This window comes from Lepisma saccharinum, chromosome 7, assembly GCF_977018435.1.
Source record: "Lepisma saccharinum chromosome 7, izLepSacc3.1, whole genome shotgun sequence".
NCBI lineage: Eukaryota > Metazoa > Arthropoda > Insecta > Zygentoma > Lepismatidae > Lepisma > Lepisma saccharinum.
In genome coordinates, this window is record NC_139235.1 from 94567146 (window position 1) to 94587596 (window position 20451).

General features: G+C 41.0%; 1 protein-coding gene across 1 annotated transcript; it reads left to right on the forward strand.

The window, feature by feature from the left end:
• Positions 1-8781: 8781 nt before the first annotated feature.
• On the forward strand, positions 8782-19425 carry LOC145990355 (uncharacterized). The gene is made up of 2 exons (XM_083126052.1): positions 8782-9297; positions 19054-19425. The coding sequence occupies exons 1-2, from the start codon at positions 8897-8899 to the stop codon at positions 19148-19150; spliced, it is 498 nt and encodes a 165-aa protein (XP_082982178.1). The 5' UTR covers positions 8782-8896; the 3' UTR covers positions 19151-19425.
• The last annotated feature ends 1026 nt before the right edge of the window (positions 19426-20451 follow it).

The window sequence follows — 20451 nt, forward strand, 5'->3', positions numbered from 1 at the left end:
CTAAAGTGGGTGATTGATCTAAGACCGAAATTTTTCCGGACTTGTCCCCGCATAAAACGGCTCCGGAGCTTCAAATGAATGGGTACTTGGGGGGGGGGGGTAAAGGCCACCGGCGTGCAGTGACCTTTCGTGATAGGCAAGCGATGGGTTAATTTTTCGTTTCGGTTAATTATAACAATTTCAAATATAATATAGGCCTACACACATCCCTACTTACAATAATGTGCATAATGGTGAAGTATCGGGCTTGAGTGTGTGAAGTGCATACATACCGTAAAATCAAATCTTCGCTGCACGGTTTTTAAAGAAGAAAAATAGCCTCTCGATATAAACTTGTAAATTTCAACCATGAAGAAAATAATGATTTACTTGATATTTGAGGGCAACTGTTAATTAAATTACGTTCTTTTTTAACCCTGAAAATAAACATCCTATTAGCATAAAGTTTCGATCTTAAATAAACGGACGGGTTTCGGTTTCTTACTTGGCTGGAATTATGAATTATGACTTGTCTTCAGTTGGATGCAAGCGCAGATGTGATTCTGGGAACGTTCATGTATTTGCACTGCATTATAAAAATTGCTCAAGTCACTGTAGTCTGTATAGTTCCATGGTCCTAAATTTGTATTGAACAAAACACATGGCCAACAAAATAATTTATTAAGATCATTGCTGCCACATAACCACATAATATTGTTGTACTGAGATGTTTTAAACTGCCTAATGAAAACTTTCCCATCTTTCTTAGCTGGTTTGGTTATGCACAGTTCAGGACACGGTCGCTCATGGTTCACAATCATAAGCTCCAACTTTACACCATATGTTCTCGAACTGAATGGTTTTGATGATGATGATGATGAGTTAAAATTTCTGGGTGCGTCGGCACTTAAGGCCATTTCGCACCCTTCTATGTATACGGGAAAATATCCCTTATCTAAAATTCTGACTGAGAACGTAAAAAAGGGGTGTAAAGAGCCCCTTGGGAAAAACTAAAAGTGCAAGGTTGTAAAAAGACCTGCACGAGACAAACACAACACATTAAAAAGTCAGAATAAACTAAAAACCTCCTTACAGACAGTGGAAGAGACCAGCTCTTCGCAAAAAACTAAAAACACGTGATAAAATACTGCTGTCATCACCCAAGAGGGATGACAAACAGCCAGAAAGGTTAAAAGTCTGCCGGAGGTAAGCAAGATCGACACATTCAACGAGAATGTGTCGAATGCTTAAAATAACATTACAAGTACGACACAACGGAGGGTCCAGCCCTTGCAGTAGGTGACCATGCGTGAGACGGCTGTGTCCTATACGCAGGCGGGTAAGAATAACGTCTTCTCGCCGAGAGGGACGACACGAGGAACGCCAAACACCTATGGTGGGCTTAACAGCGTGAAGCTTGTTCCCCGTTTCCACATCCCACTCGGTCTGCCAAGTGTCAAGAAGGCGAGAACGGAACACATTCTGCAGGTCGCTAGCTGGCAAAAGGTGGACGAGAACGTCGCCATCTGCATCAGCAGACTTGGCGGCAGCATCAGCTGCTTCGTTCCCCTGGATGCCCACGTGGCTAGGGACCCAACAGAAGTGTACATCCGTGCTGGCAGATAAGGACACAAGCCGTCTGAATATGCGTTGCGCTACTGGATGCCGGGAATACGGCGAATCCAGAGACTGCAACACGCTGGTCGAATCACAGAGAGACGCCAGGAAGATCACTGTCAACACCAAGTGCTGACAGGATCTCGTCTGCACGAACACCAAATGGTCTTGTGGCACTAGGGCGGAGCCGATACCTTGCCAGCCTATTCATGTCTGAGATGGTGTGAAATGAGGGATGTGAAGGCATCGAGCGAAGATGGAGGAAGTAGTTCACTACCAGCCGCTGTCTTCGCAGAGACAGCGACGGCTCAGATGCCTCTACGTACAAACTGGCGATAGGGCTGGTCCGAAAAGCACCAGAGCACACACGTATACCAGCATGGTGGACGGTGTCTAGGATGCGAAGTCTAGATGGGCGGGCAGAAGAATACACAACACATCCATAATCAAGCTTCGACCTGATCAGTGCACCATAAAATCGAAGCAGTACCGTCCTATCAGCACCCCAGGAAGTATGGGATAAAACACGTAAAAGGTTGAGAACTCGAAGACAAGAGAACTTTAACTGGCGAAGGTGAGGTAGCCATGTTAATTTCTTATCGAAAATGAGGCCCAGGAAGCGGACCTCATTCACGAAGCACAGGGGAGATTTCCCCATGTACAGGTCAGGGTCGAAATGACATGTACGTTGACGACAAAAGTGAACACACACGGATTTCTCGGATGAGAAGGTGAAACCTGTTTGGGAGGACCACTCAACCAAACGGTTTATCGTCAGTTGGAGTTGACGAGAAGCTGACGCAAGATTCCGTGAGCGACAAAAGATCGTGAGGTCGTCTACATACAGAAGACCATGTACAGGGGCAACTATGCTCGCCATAACACTGTTCACTGCTATGGCAAACAGAGTCACACTTAATACGCTGCCCTGCGGGACACCGTTCTCTTGTTCGTGAAGATCCGAAAAGGAGTTTCCAACACGTACGCGGAAAAAACGATCAGATAAAAAGTTTTTAATAAAGTACGCCATATGGCCACGGACGCCCCAAGAATGGAGCTGCTTTAGGATGCCAAAACGCCACGTTGTGTCATATGCTTTTTGGAGGTCAAAGAAAACTGCAACTAAATGTTCCTTGTTGAGGAATGCATCCTGAATGTGTGTTTCCAGCTGAACCAGATGGTCCAGTGTGGAACGGTTGGAGCGAAAACCACATTGAAAATTACTTATCAAGCAGTTTTCCTCCAAAAACCAGGTGAGACGCTTGTTGATCATGCGTTCCATCAACTTCCACACACAGCTAGTTAAGGCAATAGGCCTGTAACTCGAGGCTGCGGTGCGTTGTTTACCTGGTTTCAGGATGGGAACAATAATAGCTTCTTTCCAGGAAGTGGGGAAAGAGTCCTCCAACCAAAGCCTGTTGAATACCGCCAAAAGGAAATTTCTTGCTCCAATGGGCAGATGACGAAGCATCTCATAGTGGATCTTGTCCACTCCAGGAGCTGTGTTCTTAGAATCTCGAAGTGCCTGATCGAACTCCCGGTCAGTGAATGGAGAGTTGTATGGCTCGGTGTTATGACTTCGAAAAACGAGAGGGCGTCGTTCCTGACGGTCCTTCTCACGGCGGAAACGTGGTTCATAATTTACAGAGCTAGACGCACCAGAAAACTGCGTGGCCAAGATATTAGCTATGTCTCCGGAATCAGTGTACAACGTCCTATCGTGCTCTACAGCAGTCAGAGGAGTAGATGCACCCCCCTGGATGCGACGTACTTTGGTCCAAACGGCTTTCGACGAAGCCTGCTTCGTCAGAGAAGACACGTATTGGACCCAGCACGCCTTCTTACTGGCTCGAATGAGCTGACGGGCACGGGCACGTTTAATGCGTAACTGCTCGAGGTTTGCGGCAGTGTGGTTCCTATTAAATCGATCGAGAGCATGATTGCGGTCCTTGATGGCTGCACCAATCTCCGCAGTCCACCAGGGGACTGGGCGTCGCCTCGCAGGTCCACTGGGATGTGGAATGGAGGTGCGTGCAGCATCATGCACTCCTGACACAAAGACATCTAAGACGTCGATTGGTGGTAAAGTCCACGCAAGATCGACTTCAAGGTCCACTGACCGCTCGAAGGCTTCCCAGTCGGCCCGACTGAGATTCCAGTGAGGGTGTTGTTCACGTGATTGCTGAAGATGTTCGAAGGTAAGAATGAGAGGGAAGTGATCACTCCCACAGAGATCAGGATGAACGCTCCAAGATGTGGTAGGAGCAAGGCTGGGACTGCAAAAGGACAAGTCCAACGCAGAATATGTGCCAGAGGAAGGACTGAAATATGTGGGAGTCCCATCATTCAGCAACGTTAAATCTGATGCCTCACGGAATTGATCTACAATTTGACCCCGGGGCTCTGTACGAACGGAGCCCCACAAACAATGGTAGGAATTAAAATCGCCCAAAAGAACTACAGGAGACGGAAGTTGTTCGAATATAGAAAGGAGGTCCTCAAGAGAGAATCGCTCCTCCCTTGTGATGTAGACACAGCACACAGATATTGGCTGTGGTAGATTGACCCGCACGGCGACAGCTTGGAGGGGGGTGGTGAGAAAGATTGGCGTTGAGTGGATGTTATCTCGAACACCGATTGCAACACCACCGTGTGCACGACGACCCTCAGGAAGCTTGTCGGTGCGGTAAAGCGTGTATCCGTTCAGAATCACTGATTCATTTGGACGAAAATGTGTCTCTTGGAGACATATAATGGCAGGGTCAAATTCAGATATTAGAATTTGCAGTTCCTCGAGATGTGTACGGAAACCGTTAAGGTTTCATTGGAGACAATAAGCCATAGCTGTAGGTGTGATTGTTACCTTTTAAGGCGTACTCTATTTCTAGGCCCTGTCACCTTGATGAATTCTTCATCCGCGGCTTCGTCCTGTATCATGTCCTCGGGTAAGGACACGGAGGGCGAAGGGGATGAAGGAGGAGGAGTGGGGGCGGGTGCTTTGAGCGCCCGCCGGGCAGCTTTCAGCTGCGCCTTAAGTTTCAGGGTGGTGGCTGCCACCCTGACTGGAGAGCTACTGGTCTTCAGGAAGTATTCTTTTGTGTGAACCTGCTTCAACTTCTTCTCTGTGGAGCGAGGAGTGGTTGCTGGTTTCCTCGAAGCAGGACGAGCTACTACGGGAAGCGTTGTTGTTTGCGTGGACACGTCGCTGGTTTGTACCCCTATACTGCGACGGGTAAGAGCAGCTGCAGCAACTGTAGCGAATGGCACAGGTAAAGTGGTGCGTATACTGTCACGGAGACGTTGTTTTGCTTCACCAGCAGAGATTTTCTCTGTGACGACCAACTCTCTGATTTTCTTCTCTTGTTGGAAAGAGGGGCAGTCACGATGCCAGACTGGGTGCTCGCCTTGGCAGTTAATGCATTTGGGACCTGAAGAACAAGGTTCGGTCCCATGATCAGGCTTACTACACTTACTACAAAGGGCGGTAGTGGCCTTGCAGGAAGGCTGAGTGTGCCCAAAGTGCTGGCATTTGAAACACCGCATCGGGTTAGGTATGTACGGACGGACTTTGAGTCTCAAATATCCAGCCCGTACCCTGTCTGGGAGAGTGGTCGTTTGAAACGTCACTATGAGTGAAGCAGTTGGTACTAGTTCTCCGGACTTACGAGTCTTTATTCGCTGTACTGCGGTCACATGTTGGTCTGAGAGTGCTTCAAGAATCTCTTCCTCCTCAGCATTTAGCAGATCCCAGTGGCGAATCACACCTCTACTACTGTTAAGTTGACGGTGAGGTTCAACATTAACAGGGAAGTCGCCCAAAGATCTTAGCTTTAAAAGGTTGTTTGTCTGGCGATCTGTGCTGGTCTGGATAAGTAGACTCCCGTTTCTCAGCTTCTTTATTTCTGGAACATCGGAACCAGCGGCGTAGTCTAGCTGTTTCTTGATAAGGAATGGTGACAAGTCCTTCAACGTAGGAGCTCCGTGTTTCTTTGTTGTTGCAGAAACATCGTTACTATCGGTCTTCTCAACAATACTGATAACAAGGTAACGTGGCACGTTACTTGTCTTTTCCACTAATTGGAGCGGGCTCGAAGGCCGCGCTCGTTTTGGGGGTTTCCCCCCGTTTGAGTTGTTTTTTGTACCCATATACAAAATGTGTTTATTGTGGAGGGTCCATAAATGGTTTTGAAAGAAGGTCCCTAATCAAGTCCTTACCTGCAGTACTGCAAATCGATGGCTTGTCTGGTATGTCAACCATGGTGGAAATTTTCAATGTAGAATCATACTTTTACACCAGGTACAAAAACACGACACAAAGAACAGAAAAAACAGCACAATATCACAGTAAAAAACAACACAGCAACCACGCTTCTAAATTAACCTTCCTTTTCACCCTACCTGCAGTGTTGCATACCCTCCATATTTCCGAGTAACTGACCACATGATGAATATGTTCAAGTACCGGCTGTGATTTCATTTATTATAAATAGCATACGACTGGTGATCACTGGCTAACTTCATAATGTAATTTGTTGATTACTATAGAGTTTCAAACATGAAAATCGTACCGCGTTAGGTGGTGCTACAGATGCACAGAAAATTCTGGAAGCTAGCAACACTTGTGGCCAGTGTGGACGAATTCTTTCCAACACCCTTGCCAAAGACAGATGCGGTCTTGGTGTTGCTTGCCCTTTGCCTTTTTCTTCGTAAACGGGGATGGACAGTGCATGCAAGAACTGCATAAGTCACTCGAAAAGCGGGGAGAAAGGCGAGCAGTCCTCTTCCTCTAACGCGATCAATCGTGCCGCATCGCCCAGCGTCGTCAAGGGTGCAGCCAGTTTATGTTTCAAGCCAGAAGAACAGAAAATAGGGGAAATGAAAATTCTGCAATGTAAATATCTTATAGTAAATAAATTCCATTCTAATGTGTATAAAGGCATTGAAAAACACGAACTTAAGATATCAAAAGTGTTTTAAAAAACAACGCAAGCGGCGCTTGCCCCGCCTTTCCTTACCGCACGCTTCTGGTAAAGCCGGCCGAAGCGTGGTGCTGACCACATCACCTCCAAAATGTCCGAGATTGGGAATGTGTAGGCTCTACCCCCACATCTTATAAATGTGCTTTAATGGCACATTGCTACATGCACGGGTAAAAAGAAGGTCAGACGTGAACATAAGAATAAATGGTGTTACCTCTCTCTGAGGTCTAAAACTAAGCCATCAGCCCTGAATATGACGTTTGAAACAAACAGTAAACGTTTAATAAATCGAAATGGGCAAGAAACAAAAGTTGATCTGAAAAGACATGTAAAGTTCAGACTGATTTCATCCAAATGCAATACCAGGTACCTAACTGCTATGGTAATTACAGATCAAAATATCTTATATGGCGACCCCATATTTGACACCTCGGCTCTCTCGAACCATATATTATATTTGAAAGTCTTCCTTGCAAAAAACTTTAACCTAGATACTCTAAAATTACTGAGAGTTCCATTTCTTAATCTCAATCTCTGAATAGCTGTCTGAGATTTGAAAATATCAGTAAAAGATGAAATAATTGTTTTGTAAGCAATTTTAGAAGCATATATGTTTGGTATGTTAAAATATGAGAAAATACAAATATACCATATTGCAATTTGCATCGATCTCATAGACTGCCTTCGCGATTAGTCGAAAACGGCAGAAAAGTGAAGTAAAATAAACTAAATCTATCATAAAATTATTTATTTTTAACTCCTTCTTTCAAGTAATTCATCTTTAGTATGTGACGTTTTTGTTAAAATTATACTACGATTTATAAAATGGTGAAATGGTAAATGAGAACACGGGCAACTTTCTTTGCAACACATCGATCAGAAAGTTTCAAAAACATGGATTTTCTCAATACATTTTAATAGTAGTGCGTTTTCAGTTATGTTACTAATCATTAAACCTTAATATCATCATGCCTCACTACATGTGAAGATCGAGTACCAGGCAGGGATTGAAATTTGCTGTAATGATCGTAAGACCTAAAATTTCAATTTTAATGTATTAAGCGCCGTTTGATGCAATTATAACTAGTAAACTAATCCGTAATAGAGGCTTTCTTTCTATAAACCTCTGTCACTTCATGGATGAGTAGTTCAAGTCTTTTTGTATTTTTGCACCTTTTAACTGTTACTTCTTGGTATTTTCTGCGCTATAATAGTCTGAAATTTCTTGAAATGAACAGTTTTATTCCAGAAGTGCAAAAACATCACTTGAGGGGGATTCTAGCTAGTACATAGAATGTTCAGATTTTCACCACGTCGGAAATTTTCAAAATTTCTCGACCTAATCGGTCCTGAACGTCGGGATTATAAAATTTTCCTTCCCAATCTCGTTCCCAGCAAAAATTTTCCGTACCGCACATTCCTAGTTACAGCTTTCAAACGAATCTAATGTGGTGAAAATGTTCTCTTGTGATTTTATTAGACATGGCAGTTGATTGCTTTAATTCAGCCTGTAAATCACAGAAAACAATATTATTTGTAACAAAATATCGTTACAATTTCATTATTCGAATTACATGAACTTGTTGCATATATTTCAGGGGGGCATCCCTTTCTGGCGCCCTTGAACATAAATATGAAGAAACGAAGGAATCTGATAGAATGATGAATATCAGGGTGCAATACGCGTACAATTTTTATCAGCCGAACGTTCCTGTTGTGTAACTGAAGCATAGAATACTGAAGTTTACGAATATGAAACATTTCAGATTTTAATGTTTAAATATGTGTTGTGTAGATACACCCAAAGTTGTTGACATGATGTATACCTAACACAGTTAAGTGCAAGTGCAATTTGACCATTACTTGCAAATGTGTTTGCATGTAACTTCGCATTAGATCAAAGAGCCATTAACGAACACGTTTACTTGGAAACACTTAGCAAGAACCGGATCCGGTGAAATTTGAGTCTGAAATCGAGAGTCAAGAAGGATCAAGTCACATGATGTTTATTGCACTCGAACTAGAGGTCTATGTCCTCCCAAAATGACCTCGGCAAGGTTGAAGTCTAGTCTTTCCTGATTGGTTGACGTCCAAGAACAATCAAGATGCTTGCAGGGAATTTTTATGTACATTTTTTTTCCTATTCTTACCGGTAGCAACTACCCTTCCGGCTAGCGACAATCTGGCAACATTGCATTCACCAACTGTTTCTGTAGATACATACCGGGTCCTGCAGTGTTAGAACTCACAACGCGTAAACTTTACTTCGAGGCTCGGAGCACCTAACAGGATCTGCTAATTCCACGATTCCGGAAGGAAAAATGACCGCGAAATATTTAGACTACTTTTTTATTGCGTGTCTATTTTGGTCACTCGTCTCCATAGTCCGTTCCGCGCCTGTAGATGACGACGGATACTACGATCAGAGGCAAAACGGTACAGAGAATTATAATCTTAACTTCGAAGGTTTCAATATCATACTTGCACCGCCAGAGGCGCTGTTGTTGATGGGTGCCGATCTATTGGGAGATTTTGGCGATACAGGCAGCAGCAGTAGTACTGCCAGTCCTAATAATGATTTCCAGAACCAAAACGATTTCTTAAGCATACTTCTCGAGGAGGAATTAGCGTCGGCGCAAGAACCGAACAAGCCTTCAAGCTGTGGTGCCGGAAAGAGACGAGATAAGCAAGGACGATGTCGACAGGTTACGAACAGAGTCAGGTATGTGTTCATCTTTCGATTTCTAATACAGAGTGTCCCAAAATAGTGTTTACACTCTTTGAATGCTAATAACAGAGAAACTATTAAACATAACTTGACTGAGCTTTTTTGTATTTGAAGCTGCAGTATCTACATTGTGTGTGTGTGTGTAAGCGTGTATAGGCATTCTGTTGTTTTTAGTTCCATCACAGCCCACCAGGCGGTAGGCATTTGTGTACTCAAAGTGGCAAAGGTGAGCAATTTTTCTTTTGAGAAATGTAAGATCTCCCAATTTAACGCCGTTAGATTTCTACCTCTGGGAAACTGAAGAACGATGTATACTATCACAAATCCAGGGTCACTGGATGACATGAAACATGCGATTGACACTACCTGTGCTTCCCTTCCTGTGGAAACCATATCTGCTGTTTGTTGATTTGTCGATCTGTTCTATAGCATTGCAGACAAATTATTGCTGCCAATGACATCTATAACTAAGGTATTTGACACGCAAATGAGTTCATACTTGCTGTTATTAGTGTTCTCATTATTAACGTTCAAGGAGTGTAAACTATTTTGAGACACTCTGTAGATTTTTGTCCCTAAGGTGAATTTTACCGTGTTGATGTACAGGGTGATTCAAAAAGAACTTAAACCAAACTTAGATTGTATATATCATGAAAACCATAAGATATATTCAGCTCAGCTTATTTGCGGCTTATTTTTGTACAGTGGTGCCCAACCCCCAAGCCCAATGGTACGTCCGCACAGATCGTGTCATAATCTCCACAAAATATTTAATTACTACAACTGTCCTATTACCGATTTTAATTTTCTTTTGCCTTACTGAACACCTTTACTTTATGTCGAGGGGCACCAAACCACAATCATGGCTAGGAGCTAAATTGTCTAGCTACGGGGCTGATGTAATGCTTTGATTGTTAGGCTAAATGCCTTCGTTGTTAGGTTAGGCGTGTTAGTTTGAATCAGGGAAAAATGCGCCCGGGAAAAATGCGCTCTCGCAATAAAAGTGGGAAAAATGCGCCCTCCCAAGAGTAACCACATTAGAAAGTGGGAAAAATGCGCCCAGCACACAATTGAGCGAGTGGCAGCTAAGAAGCGAGCAAGAGAAGGTGACGAATCTATGTCTAAGCTCTACCAGAAAGAAATGGGTCCCTTGTTTAATCAAGGATTCGACCTCGTGGCGGAAGTTCCTGTGTACTCCAGCTTCAAACGCAGCATGAACTATGTGAGGAGGCAGGCACAAGGAGATCGTCGAGACCGAATTCCAGACAGAACATCGTTAATCAGTGTCTGTGGCGCAAAGTTCAAGACGTTGGATTGGTACCGGACTACAAGAATGACGAAGAAGTAAGGCTTCATGTCCGCATGTGCAGTGGTCTGGTAATGATCCCCCGCGAGGACGTTGAAGATGGGTGGCTCCTAATCCATAGTACGCCAGTTGATGTGTGGCACTGTGGAGATGCAAAGCACCGAACGAACAATGCTGTCGAAGGGTTGAACAATAAGCTGCAGGAGAAAGTTCGACTTCATCCCAAATTCTACACCCTTCTGAAGACGCTGAAGCAGGAAGCGGAATACAGCGGATACAAATATGACAGGGCTAGCATCGGTTTGGGAGGAACGAAGAGGATGAACAGATTTACAAAATTTTACATACTTACAAAACAAGCACACCCAAGGACCTTACCAAGTGCCTGAGAAGTCTGGCGTACATCCAAAAAATGGAGGAAAAGATCGTCAACGGAGGTCACAAGAAATGGAAATACAAATGTAAATAAAAACTTTAATCAAATAAAATAAAAATTACAACATATTAAATAAAAATTACAAAAGTAAAAAAAAAAAGTATGACGAAGGACATCATCTCCAACTTCTAAACACGCCAGAAAAGAGAGTATTTTTACTGTACTTTTTTTTTTAAAAAAAAAATATCTTTCCTGACAGTCCCAAACCTGTGTTAAATGTGAGGGGAAGCTACGTCAAGGTTGTTTTAATCAACCTATTATCATATTGGTGAAGGTCGTGTGTGCTGGGCGCATTTTTCCTACTATTCACTGTGGTTACTCTTGGGAGGGCGCATTTTTCCCACTTTTATTGCGAGAGCGCAATTTTCCCGGGCGCATTTTTCCCGACACCGTTAGTTTAAGTTCTCTTATCATAAATAAATCCCTTTACAGCATAATTATGCTAAGCTAACAAAAACCTAACAAGGTATGCATTTCGCAATCCGCGCTGACGTCAGAATGCGAGGTTGCTAGAGGTTTGTGTGATAAATGAGGCCCATAGAGTGATTGATTGAGTTGGTGTTTTAAGTCAACTTTGTGCACAGTGAAGCTAATTGAGACTGGTGGGATCCGAACCACTATGTGCCTCCACTGGGTATCGAACCGGAGACCCCTTGATTAGAAGGCGACGACGCTACCACTGCGATATCAGGGAGGCCCTGTGAGGCCCATACAGAAAACGGACAAGTCCACGCGACAAATACACAAGTGAGTTGAGTTTGTTTTAAGGTAGATTATGCACAGATAAAGAATAGACTAATCTGGACTGGACCTACAGTTTGAAGTGGTACTCTGTGAGCTCGTTTTCAAGTACGACGTGACGCTTGGCTTTTGTCATTTCGGTCTGAAAGCTGCCTCTCAATAAGATTTTGATTGATTAATTGATTTGGAAAATTTTACTTTGCTTTTCTGCCACTTTTGACTAATCGCGACGATGAGGATGAGTGATGAAATTGATGAAAGGACACTCACAAAGAATACCAATGCCCAGGCCGAGATTCGAACTCGGGACCTCTGCCCCTCAATAAGGTGTATCATGTATCAAATACCTGTCGCTAACGATATTGTAGGGTAAAGGTTAATGGTATTCCATTTAGTGTGTGAGAGGGGAAACCTTATAGATCCTTCAGCTTTATCTCAATTAGTGTTAATTTATTTAAATCTCTTTCCATACTTATTTCTTTGCGGGCCTTCAAGGTGGTGCAGCATTAACGTGATCTTTATGTAATTATGACATCCAGTGACGCACATTCCAGTGTCCAGCAAATCTAAAGACCGAATCACACGGAACTGGACGTCCAGTTAGTTGACGCTGAACTGGCTACCTGACCGGAAGTGATGGCTGCCTGGTTGGCTACTTGACAGATTTTGAGGAATAGGGCATGTTCTAATTGCTACTGGCTTTCCTCGACTGGATTCTGTAGAACAGCCAATCAGAGCAAAGTTTGTCCATGTGAAAATAATCTGTGAGTTTGCCGAAGGATTTTTTTTTGTCTGTGGTTTGCGAGTGTTTGTTTTCTTCGTTTCTCGATAACAGAAAAAGTAACAGAGATGATTCGCATTGGTGTTCAGTCCGTTAGGTATTTATGCAAAGAGGTGAGATTTGTACAGTGGGATCCATGAGTATTACCGTGCAAATTGTCCATGACTATTTTCACTAAATTTTTTTCTTACATCCTGTGTATTTTTAAGCGATGGATTTTATGTATGCTGGTGCAGAAGTTGTCAACAACTTGTTTTGAGTTTTCTTTTAATTCTTGAAGCTCTTATTGGGTCAAATAAAGTGCATGAACATGGTGATGGACAATTTGCACGGTAATACTCATGGATCCCACTGTACGTGAAAAATATGATTAGCTGATAATGAAAAATCCTTATTATTAGGTGCTTTGAATGTTTTATATATTTAGTTGAACAAAATATTACTTTAATGAATGAATCGTGCGAATCTTGTGTATTGAATATGCATGCCCGATTTCGTTTAAAAGCTTGTTCACTACCATATTTTATTTTGAGCTAATTTCTAGTCCATACTTTTCTATTTTTTAATACAGCAGTAATTCTCCTACAACGTTCTTCAAATTGCTCGTCCATCTTTTTAGCTTGTCTGCTCCGCGCAATGTCTTATGGGAACAAAAGTAAAGTATACTGACAACTTACGGTAACAAGTAAGGTGTGAGGCGAAAACTAACAGACGGGTAGCCAGTCCAGCTCCAACTAGGGCATTCCTACTGGAAATCCAGTTCCGTGTGATTCGAGCTTTATTTCGATTAGCTTCTTTGTGCTAAGCTTCGCCTTATTCTTTACTAAGTGGAACACGATATAATCGAATGATTGATTGTTTTGGTGTTTTAAGTCCACTTTACGCACTGTAAGGCTAATCGGGACTGGACCTACAGTTTAAAGTGGGATCCGAACCATGCCTCCACCGGGTATCGAATCCGGGACCCCTTGATTACAATGCGACGACGCTACCACTGCGCCATCGCGGAGGCCCGATATAATCGAATGGGATTATTGAAGGATTCTATCATAATTATGTTGCGAGTAGGATTCTGAAGTTGATGAAAAGTCATTTTTCTGAGCCTTGAAAACAATGCTAAACCTAATATCAGTCCGTTTCCCTAAGCTAGAACCGGAAAACATCGTACAGTAAAACCTCGTTAATCCGGACTTCGCTTAATCCGGACAGGCAAAAGGCAGAATGTAAGGTTTCAAATGTGACTAGAAGTCAACAAGAGAACTTCCCAAAGAAAAGGCAGTCAAAGATGAAATTATGTTTCCCGCAGACTTTGCTGTATAGTGTATTTAGGCCTATGCCCTTTACATACACCATAATAAACGTGTTTTGTTGCTATAAACGGAGTTTTAATGCACTTCTACTGTTCTTTTAGGTTATTTCAGTTAATCCGGATTTTCGTTAAACAGGTCAACTTTTCCCCCCATTAGTCCGGATTAACGAGGTTTTACTGTATTTATTTTGCATTTTCGGTCTTTTTTCGTTTTTAGGTCATTTTTTACTATTTTTTGTCGTTGTTATTGCATTTTTCTTCATTTTTTAGATTTATTTTTCTCTCCTCTGATGTGTCGTGAATTTTAAATACATTGTATTCCTGACATGGTCCTTTTAGCATGCTCTCCAATAATCGAAAATATGGTCAATGGAAATGCACAATATTATTTTCAACTGAAATGTTTGGCAAGGAATAAAATAATCAATTGCGGTACATTCATTTTTCCTCCAGCACTTAAAATAGTTTGTGTGAAGCCTATTTTGAGGTTCCCTTGTTGGCTGCTATAATCGCTTTAATCTGTGGTTTTAGTCACAATATAGAAATAATTATAATCTGATGTACGCGAGACGCAGCTGTATTTTCAGATGCTGGCCGACCACTGTAACGTGCAAGGCCTACTCGCAAAGGAGGTGAATGAATGACTTACAGGTGAAAATGAAGAAAATTACATCAGCACGTAATTGTTTTCTCCCCTTTGCTTCAGCAAACAACAGGTCTAATTTATTCAACTACTCTCTTGTAATTTATGCCCTCCCCCGTGGTCTAGTGGCTAGCACAGCGCGCTACAAAGCCAGTGGTCCCGGGTTCGAATCCCAACTAGGACTTGGATGTTTGTGTTGGTCCGAAAAATGAGTAAAAATAAGAATACAGTGAACATTGACATGTGTGAAAGTTTGAGAAACGTGTGAATGACGGGGAATACTGCCGAATAGGGGTATTCCTTTTTTTGAAAGAGAGTGGTTAGCACATCGAGCTACGACGTCAGTGGTCCTGGGTTCGAATCCTGGCCTGGATGTTTGTGAGTGTGCATTCATCAATTTCATCATATCATCACTCATCAACATCTTCGCAAATTATCCAAAAGTGATACAAAAAGCGAAGTAAAATAAAGAAAATAATCATTTTACAATTTATGAGAAATCATGCAAAAATTATTTTTAGACCATTTTTAGGATATTTTTTATACTTTAAGATCATTCTATAGGTCATTTTTTGAGATTATTTAGTTCCGAACCCTACTAATGAGGATTTTCGGTTTATACCCTTGACTACAGCCCTTTCCCTTGGTCCTAAATCTCTAGCTGATTGAGATTTTGTTTTTGCATTGGTACAGGTAGATGTCAGTTCAAAGCCTCACAACGAACGTCAACGTCTCTACCATCTGTGAGGGCCTCTTTTTTTCAGTTGGAAGAGGGACGCAAGGCCATTTGTACCTTACAGCCTTGCTCCGGAGAACCAACTGCCAGGAACGCCGCAGCGGCTATTTGGCGCCACTGTACGGCAAACCTGGCAACTATGTAGAAAGCATCCGTTAGAGTATTACCGTGCAAATTGTCCATCATCATGTTCGTGCACTTTATTCGACCCAATAAGAGCTTCAAGAATTAGAAGAAAACTCAAAACAAGCTGTTGACAACTTCTGCGCAGCATACGTAAAAATCCCCAGCTTAAAAACACATAGGATGTAAGAGAAAAATTAATGAAAATAGTCATGGACAATTTGCACGGCAATACTCATAAATCCCACTGTACTACGTAACGGATCATCGCATATTCTTGATTTTGAACCTGCGAATACCAAAATTCACAAAATCAGCATCGTTTGGGAAGATAGTACATAATTGCATAACCTAATCGAATTACTTTGCAGGCTCAAAATGAAGAATCATCCTGTTCATAAATATAAATAATAATATTTGATTTTTTAATGTTTATATGTACTTCACACTGTTTAATAATGACTCTGCTGCATTGGTGTATGTACTTGCAAAAATACATACATAATAAATTTTCTTTGAAACATTTGCATAGTCAGGCCCGTACCCAGGGGAGGGACCATGGCGGCCCACGCCTTACCCCCTCGAACCCTCAAATATTTAAATGTCAACCTTTAAAATGTACAATAATAACATCGTCGATTTTTCAAATTTGTAAAAATTTCAGTTTTGTTCTTGCAAAAATGAATGTGTTTCTTGTGTAGAAGTTTCCAGTCTGCAATATTGGGTACCGATTCACAGATTTAGTCAGGACAGTGCGTTACTTTTAATCCCTGTCTCGACTTTTTCTAACTGCAGTCGTGAAGCGGAAATCTCTCTTTATTGTTTTTTTCTAAACATAGAATTATCATGACTTTTCAATGGCGCTCGCATAAGAAAATTGAAGGAAATTTGAAAACATTGTTATTTTGCGGAAACAGAACTATTTGAACTATTTTGTAATTCTCTCTCTCTCTCTCTCTCTCTCTCTCTCTCTCTCTCTCTCTCTCTCTCTCTCTTCTCTCTCTCTCAAAAAATCCTGGGTATGAGCCTGTTATTGTAGTAACAATGTGGCCTTTAATCAAGGTCTCGGGTTGGATCCCCCAGTAGAGAGCTCACTTTTGCCTGTAGGTCCAGTACCGATTAGTCTTTGTAGCATGAAGTGAACTTCAAACAAACTTTGTCTTAGAACTATAAGATCTGTAAGGCGTATTTTGTGTTACGTCGTTTTTATATATTTCAAGTGAATCACATATTTTATTATTACCTTGGAACTAAGTTTGTAACTGTAAGAATATCCTGAGGTTATTCTACACAATTTCAGATGCCAAACTTCAGATGGCAACGTTTCTTATCAGCCAGTATATATTTAATATCCCTTATTGGTTCACCTTTATCTACCCATCTTGTTTTGATGCAATTTCTTTACACCTTACATATAAATTAAATAAATAATACTTAATTTCTACAATAGATGGGGACAGGTTATAATTTTAGATCTTACAATTTGAGAACAATTATATGTGCATATAAAAGGGAGGAAATACATATTTCAAGTTAACAATAAGAAAGACAAACGGCAGATAAAATGAAATCCAAAATATTTCTTGCTATGTCAGTTAATTGGAAAAGGCTACTATAAACTCCTAAGTTTTGGTAGTAGTTATTGCACTTCAGCATTTTTAAGGATGTACCGTAATATTTTAATGTTTTTCCTTAATACTCTCCATCTAATCCTGTATTTTTGTAGGGGTTGTGTTGGTAGTCCGAGCAGCCTCATAATATTACACTAATTAAAATAATAAGGAAGAAAATATATTTAACAAATTGGCTTTGATCTTCAATATTTATTGAACTCCTAACTTGCAATACAATGAACCATAAATTATCAATACACGTGGCGACTATTGGGTGCCAAAACTGGGGGAGAAGCAAGGGCAGTTTAAAGTCCCTTGGTAGATTGATCGATTTGTTGTTTTAAGTCCACTTTATGCACTTCAAGGCTAATCGGGACTGGACATACAGTTTATAGTGGGATCCGAACCACTACGTGCCTCCGCCTGTATCGAACCCGGGACCCCTTGATTACAAGGTGGCGATGTTTGCACTACGCCTTCGGGGAGGCAAACAACTGATATTTTTCAAATGCTTCAGCACAAAAACACTAGAAACCCAAAAAAGGTAATATGTTATGTACAGATGATAAAATCCCAACAACATAAACACATACAGGCCATGAAAGTGTACAATACTTGTAATATGCACTCATGATAGCTTAACATGCATATTGCTTTACCAAGTAATTGTTAAAATATTACGGCACTATCATCAATAATTTAAGCCTAATACTTATCTTGCTATTTTATGTACATCACATTAAAGAAAGTTATGATTTTTTTTGTAGTTGCACAGCTACAGCTGTGGTTTTTCAAGAATGCCTAATTATTGTTGAATATCTCAGTATTCTTATGGTCGAAGGATAAAAGCATTCTCTACATCAATCTTTATAACTAATCATTTTTGTTGCAAAATTATTATGAAACTTTTTGTATTAAAATTAGCCAATAGCAAGGCTAATTATGTGTGAAGAGTGTGTGGACATTACCTGCAAGTTGGAATATGAAAGGGAAAGATTTGTTACCTAACTCTAAGCCCTCTAAGAAAATTTTATTTTTTATATTAAAAATTGAATTTGTTTATGATTTGTTATTAACGTCTTGTTTTAAATGGCGGAGTTAAGGCCATCCACTCAACCACTATGCTTCTGATCAAGGAGGAGATTACTTAAACGGTTTTGAAAGGGTGAAGGAATTACATATTTCTTTTCTTCTTAGAGATGATAACATTAAAATGGTTAAAGAAGAGAACCTGGAATTTAATTTCGGTAACAATGTTCGTTGACATATTTGATAGCTGATAACAGAAAGGAATTTATCAATCTCAGCTGCATGGTACACAAACACTGCGGAACGAATTTATAGATTTAATTTCATTGCATAGTGATTTCAATGATGTGAGCCAATATCTGAGGGAAACTCAAAGTAATCCGATTTCCTTCCCCCCTACGGCAAAAATCCGTACGAGGTGTGTCCGGAAAGTAAGAACAGATTGCGCATCGAATACTGCGCAGGTAATGATGGCGCTTCCCGTCACTTTCAGTCATTTATTTACCATTGGCTGGAACACGTGCGTGCGCAGTATTGCTATTCGAAAGTTGTTGTCTTCGAATTGCATCAAAGGCCACTGGCGTCCCCCCCCCCCGCGCCCTCCAAGATAATGTCATAAGTCCTATAAAGTGTTTAATTACGACTGCGTGTCACTACTATTACAGAAAGTACATTTTTTTAAAAAAAAAACTTGTGAACGCTCTGCTTGACATAAAGTCTTACTTTTTTCATCTAACGGATTAAATATGTTGCAGCTATCTCTCTCTCTTTCTCTTTTCTCCCTCTCTCTCTCTCTCTCTCTTCTCATTTAAGTGGTCCATGTATTTTTAATTATTATTAACTAACTAACTCTCTTGTCCTCTTAAACCCGAAGGTTTATGGCTGCAGCAACACAACCCTTCCATCTGTCCCTATCCTGGGTATGATGAATCCAATCTTTTCAATCCTTACCGATTTCCTTTAATTTATTATTATTATTTATTTTTATTATTCCTCTGCGTCAGTGCTTCATGAGTTTCTTTTCTTCTTTCAGGACAAACCCTTTGATGCAACTTCTCCGACCATTCCTTAGGTCCAGTTCACGATCGTCGCCACCAGAAGGTTCGCAACATGTGCTCAGGAAAGAGTAGTGTCAATAGAGGCCAACAGAACGAGGAAACGCACGTCTTTTTCGCCCTAAGCGACAACGGATCTCTTGCTATTGTTCAATGGATCTCGCAAAGCATCAAGACTAGCTTTGTAAAGTAACTTCTGGAACTGAAAATGACCAATCCGCGTGTTTGGTAGTTTTATCTAACCATAACGTGCCCCAATTCTCATTTTTATATATGCATATATTTTCTTTAAAGAAAACCTGTACCTTAGTTATAAGATTAAAATTTAAAAAAATGTAATAAGTATATTGTTGTATATTATTAATGATTCCATTTGAAATGGTCGAACGAATTCTTATTGTTGACTTATTTAGCGTCACTATTTGTATTATTAACTTCCCATCATCCCGGAAGATGTATCATTTAATGTTCCATCCTAACATTTGCCTGTAATCACTGAGTAAAACCGCAAAAGAATATTAGTCTGTTGGATCACGCTGTATATATGTATAAATACATGGAGGAAAGGGGGTTACAAGGAGTCACAGGCGCAATCACCAATTTTTCACTTGGGGGCTAAGTATTTAGATCCACTGGCGTTGCCAGAAATTTTTATTGGAAGGTGGCCTAATGATAAAACTTTAATAATAATAAGCATAGTAATAATAATAATTAGTAGTAGTATGCTTATTATGATAAGCTGATAACCCAATTTATTAGAAATGTATTTTCATTATCACTGTTATTATTATTATTTATTTTACCTAAAGTTTCAGATACAGTACTGAATGACCATTTTACACTGAAACAGTAACAGCAGGAAAATAACAATAACAACAACAACAAAGTAGAGTACAAGATGGCACTGAAAACAAATCAAAATTATACATACATCGTTAACAATTTTCTAAATCTTTGTTCTGGCAAGAATATGTCCACATTTGGAGGCAGGTTATTATATGAGTGAGGAAGCCTGTAGAAAAGAGACCGCTGTAGAAGGGAGAGCCTTGTGGTGGGATTGTAGAAGAGCTTAACGTTGCGGGTTGGTCGTGTGGGAACACGTAGATGAAATTTGTTGAGCAGAAATTCGGATTTAATTTTACCATTCATGATTTTGTGCAAGAATTTCATGTCTGCTAATTCGCGACGAGCGTGTGGTGGTTGGATATTGAAGACAGACATAATGTCTGTTTTATGAAGGTGCCTGAGAGAAGGCATTCTGTGGCGAGCAATGGCGAGGAAAAAGTTGAGAACAGAATCAATCCGGGAAAGATTTGTTTTTCAAGGTGGCCGCGGTGGCTCAGTCGGTAACGCGTCTGACTACCATGCTCAAGGTC

Excerpts from the sequence above, each read along its gene's own strand:
- LOC145990355 (XM_083126052.1), top strand. The coding sequence starts at position 8,897 with ATGACCGCGAAATATTTAGACTACTTTTTTATTGCGTGTCTATTTTGG. Across the intron at positions 9,298-19,053 it reads CAGGTTACGAACAGAGTCAG|GACAAACCCTTTGATGCAAC; the intron begins GTATGTGTTCAT and ends TTCTTCTTTCAG.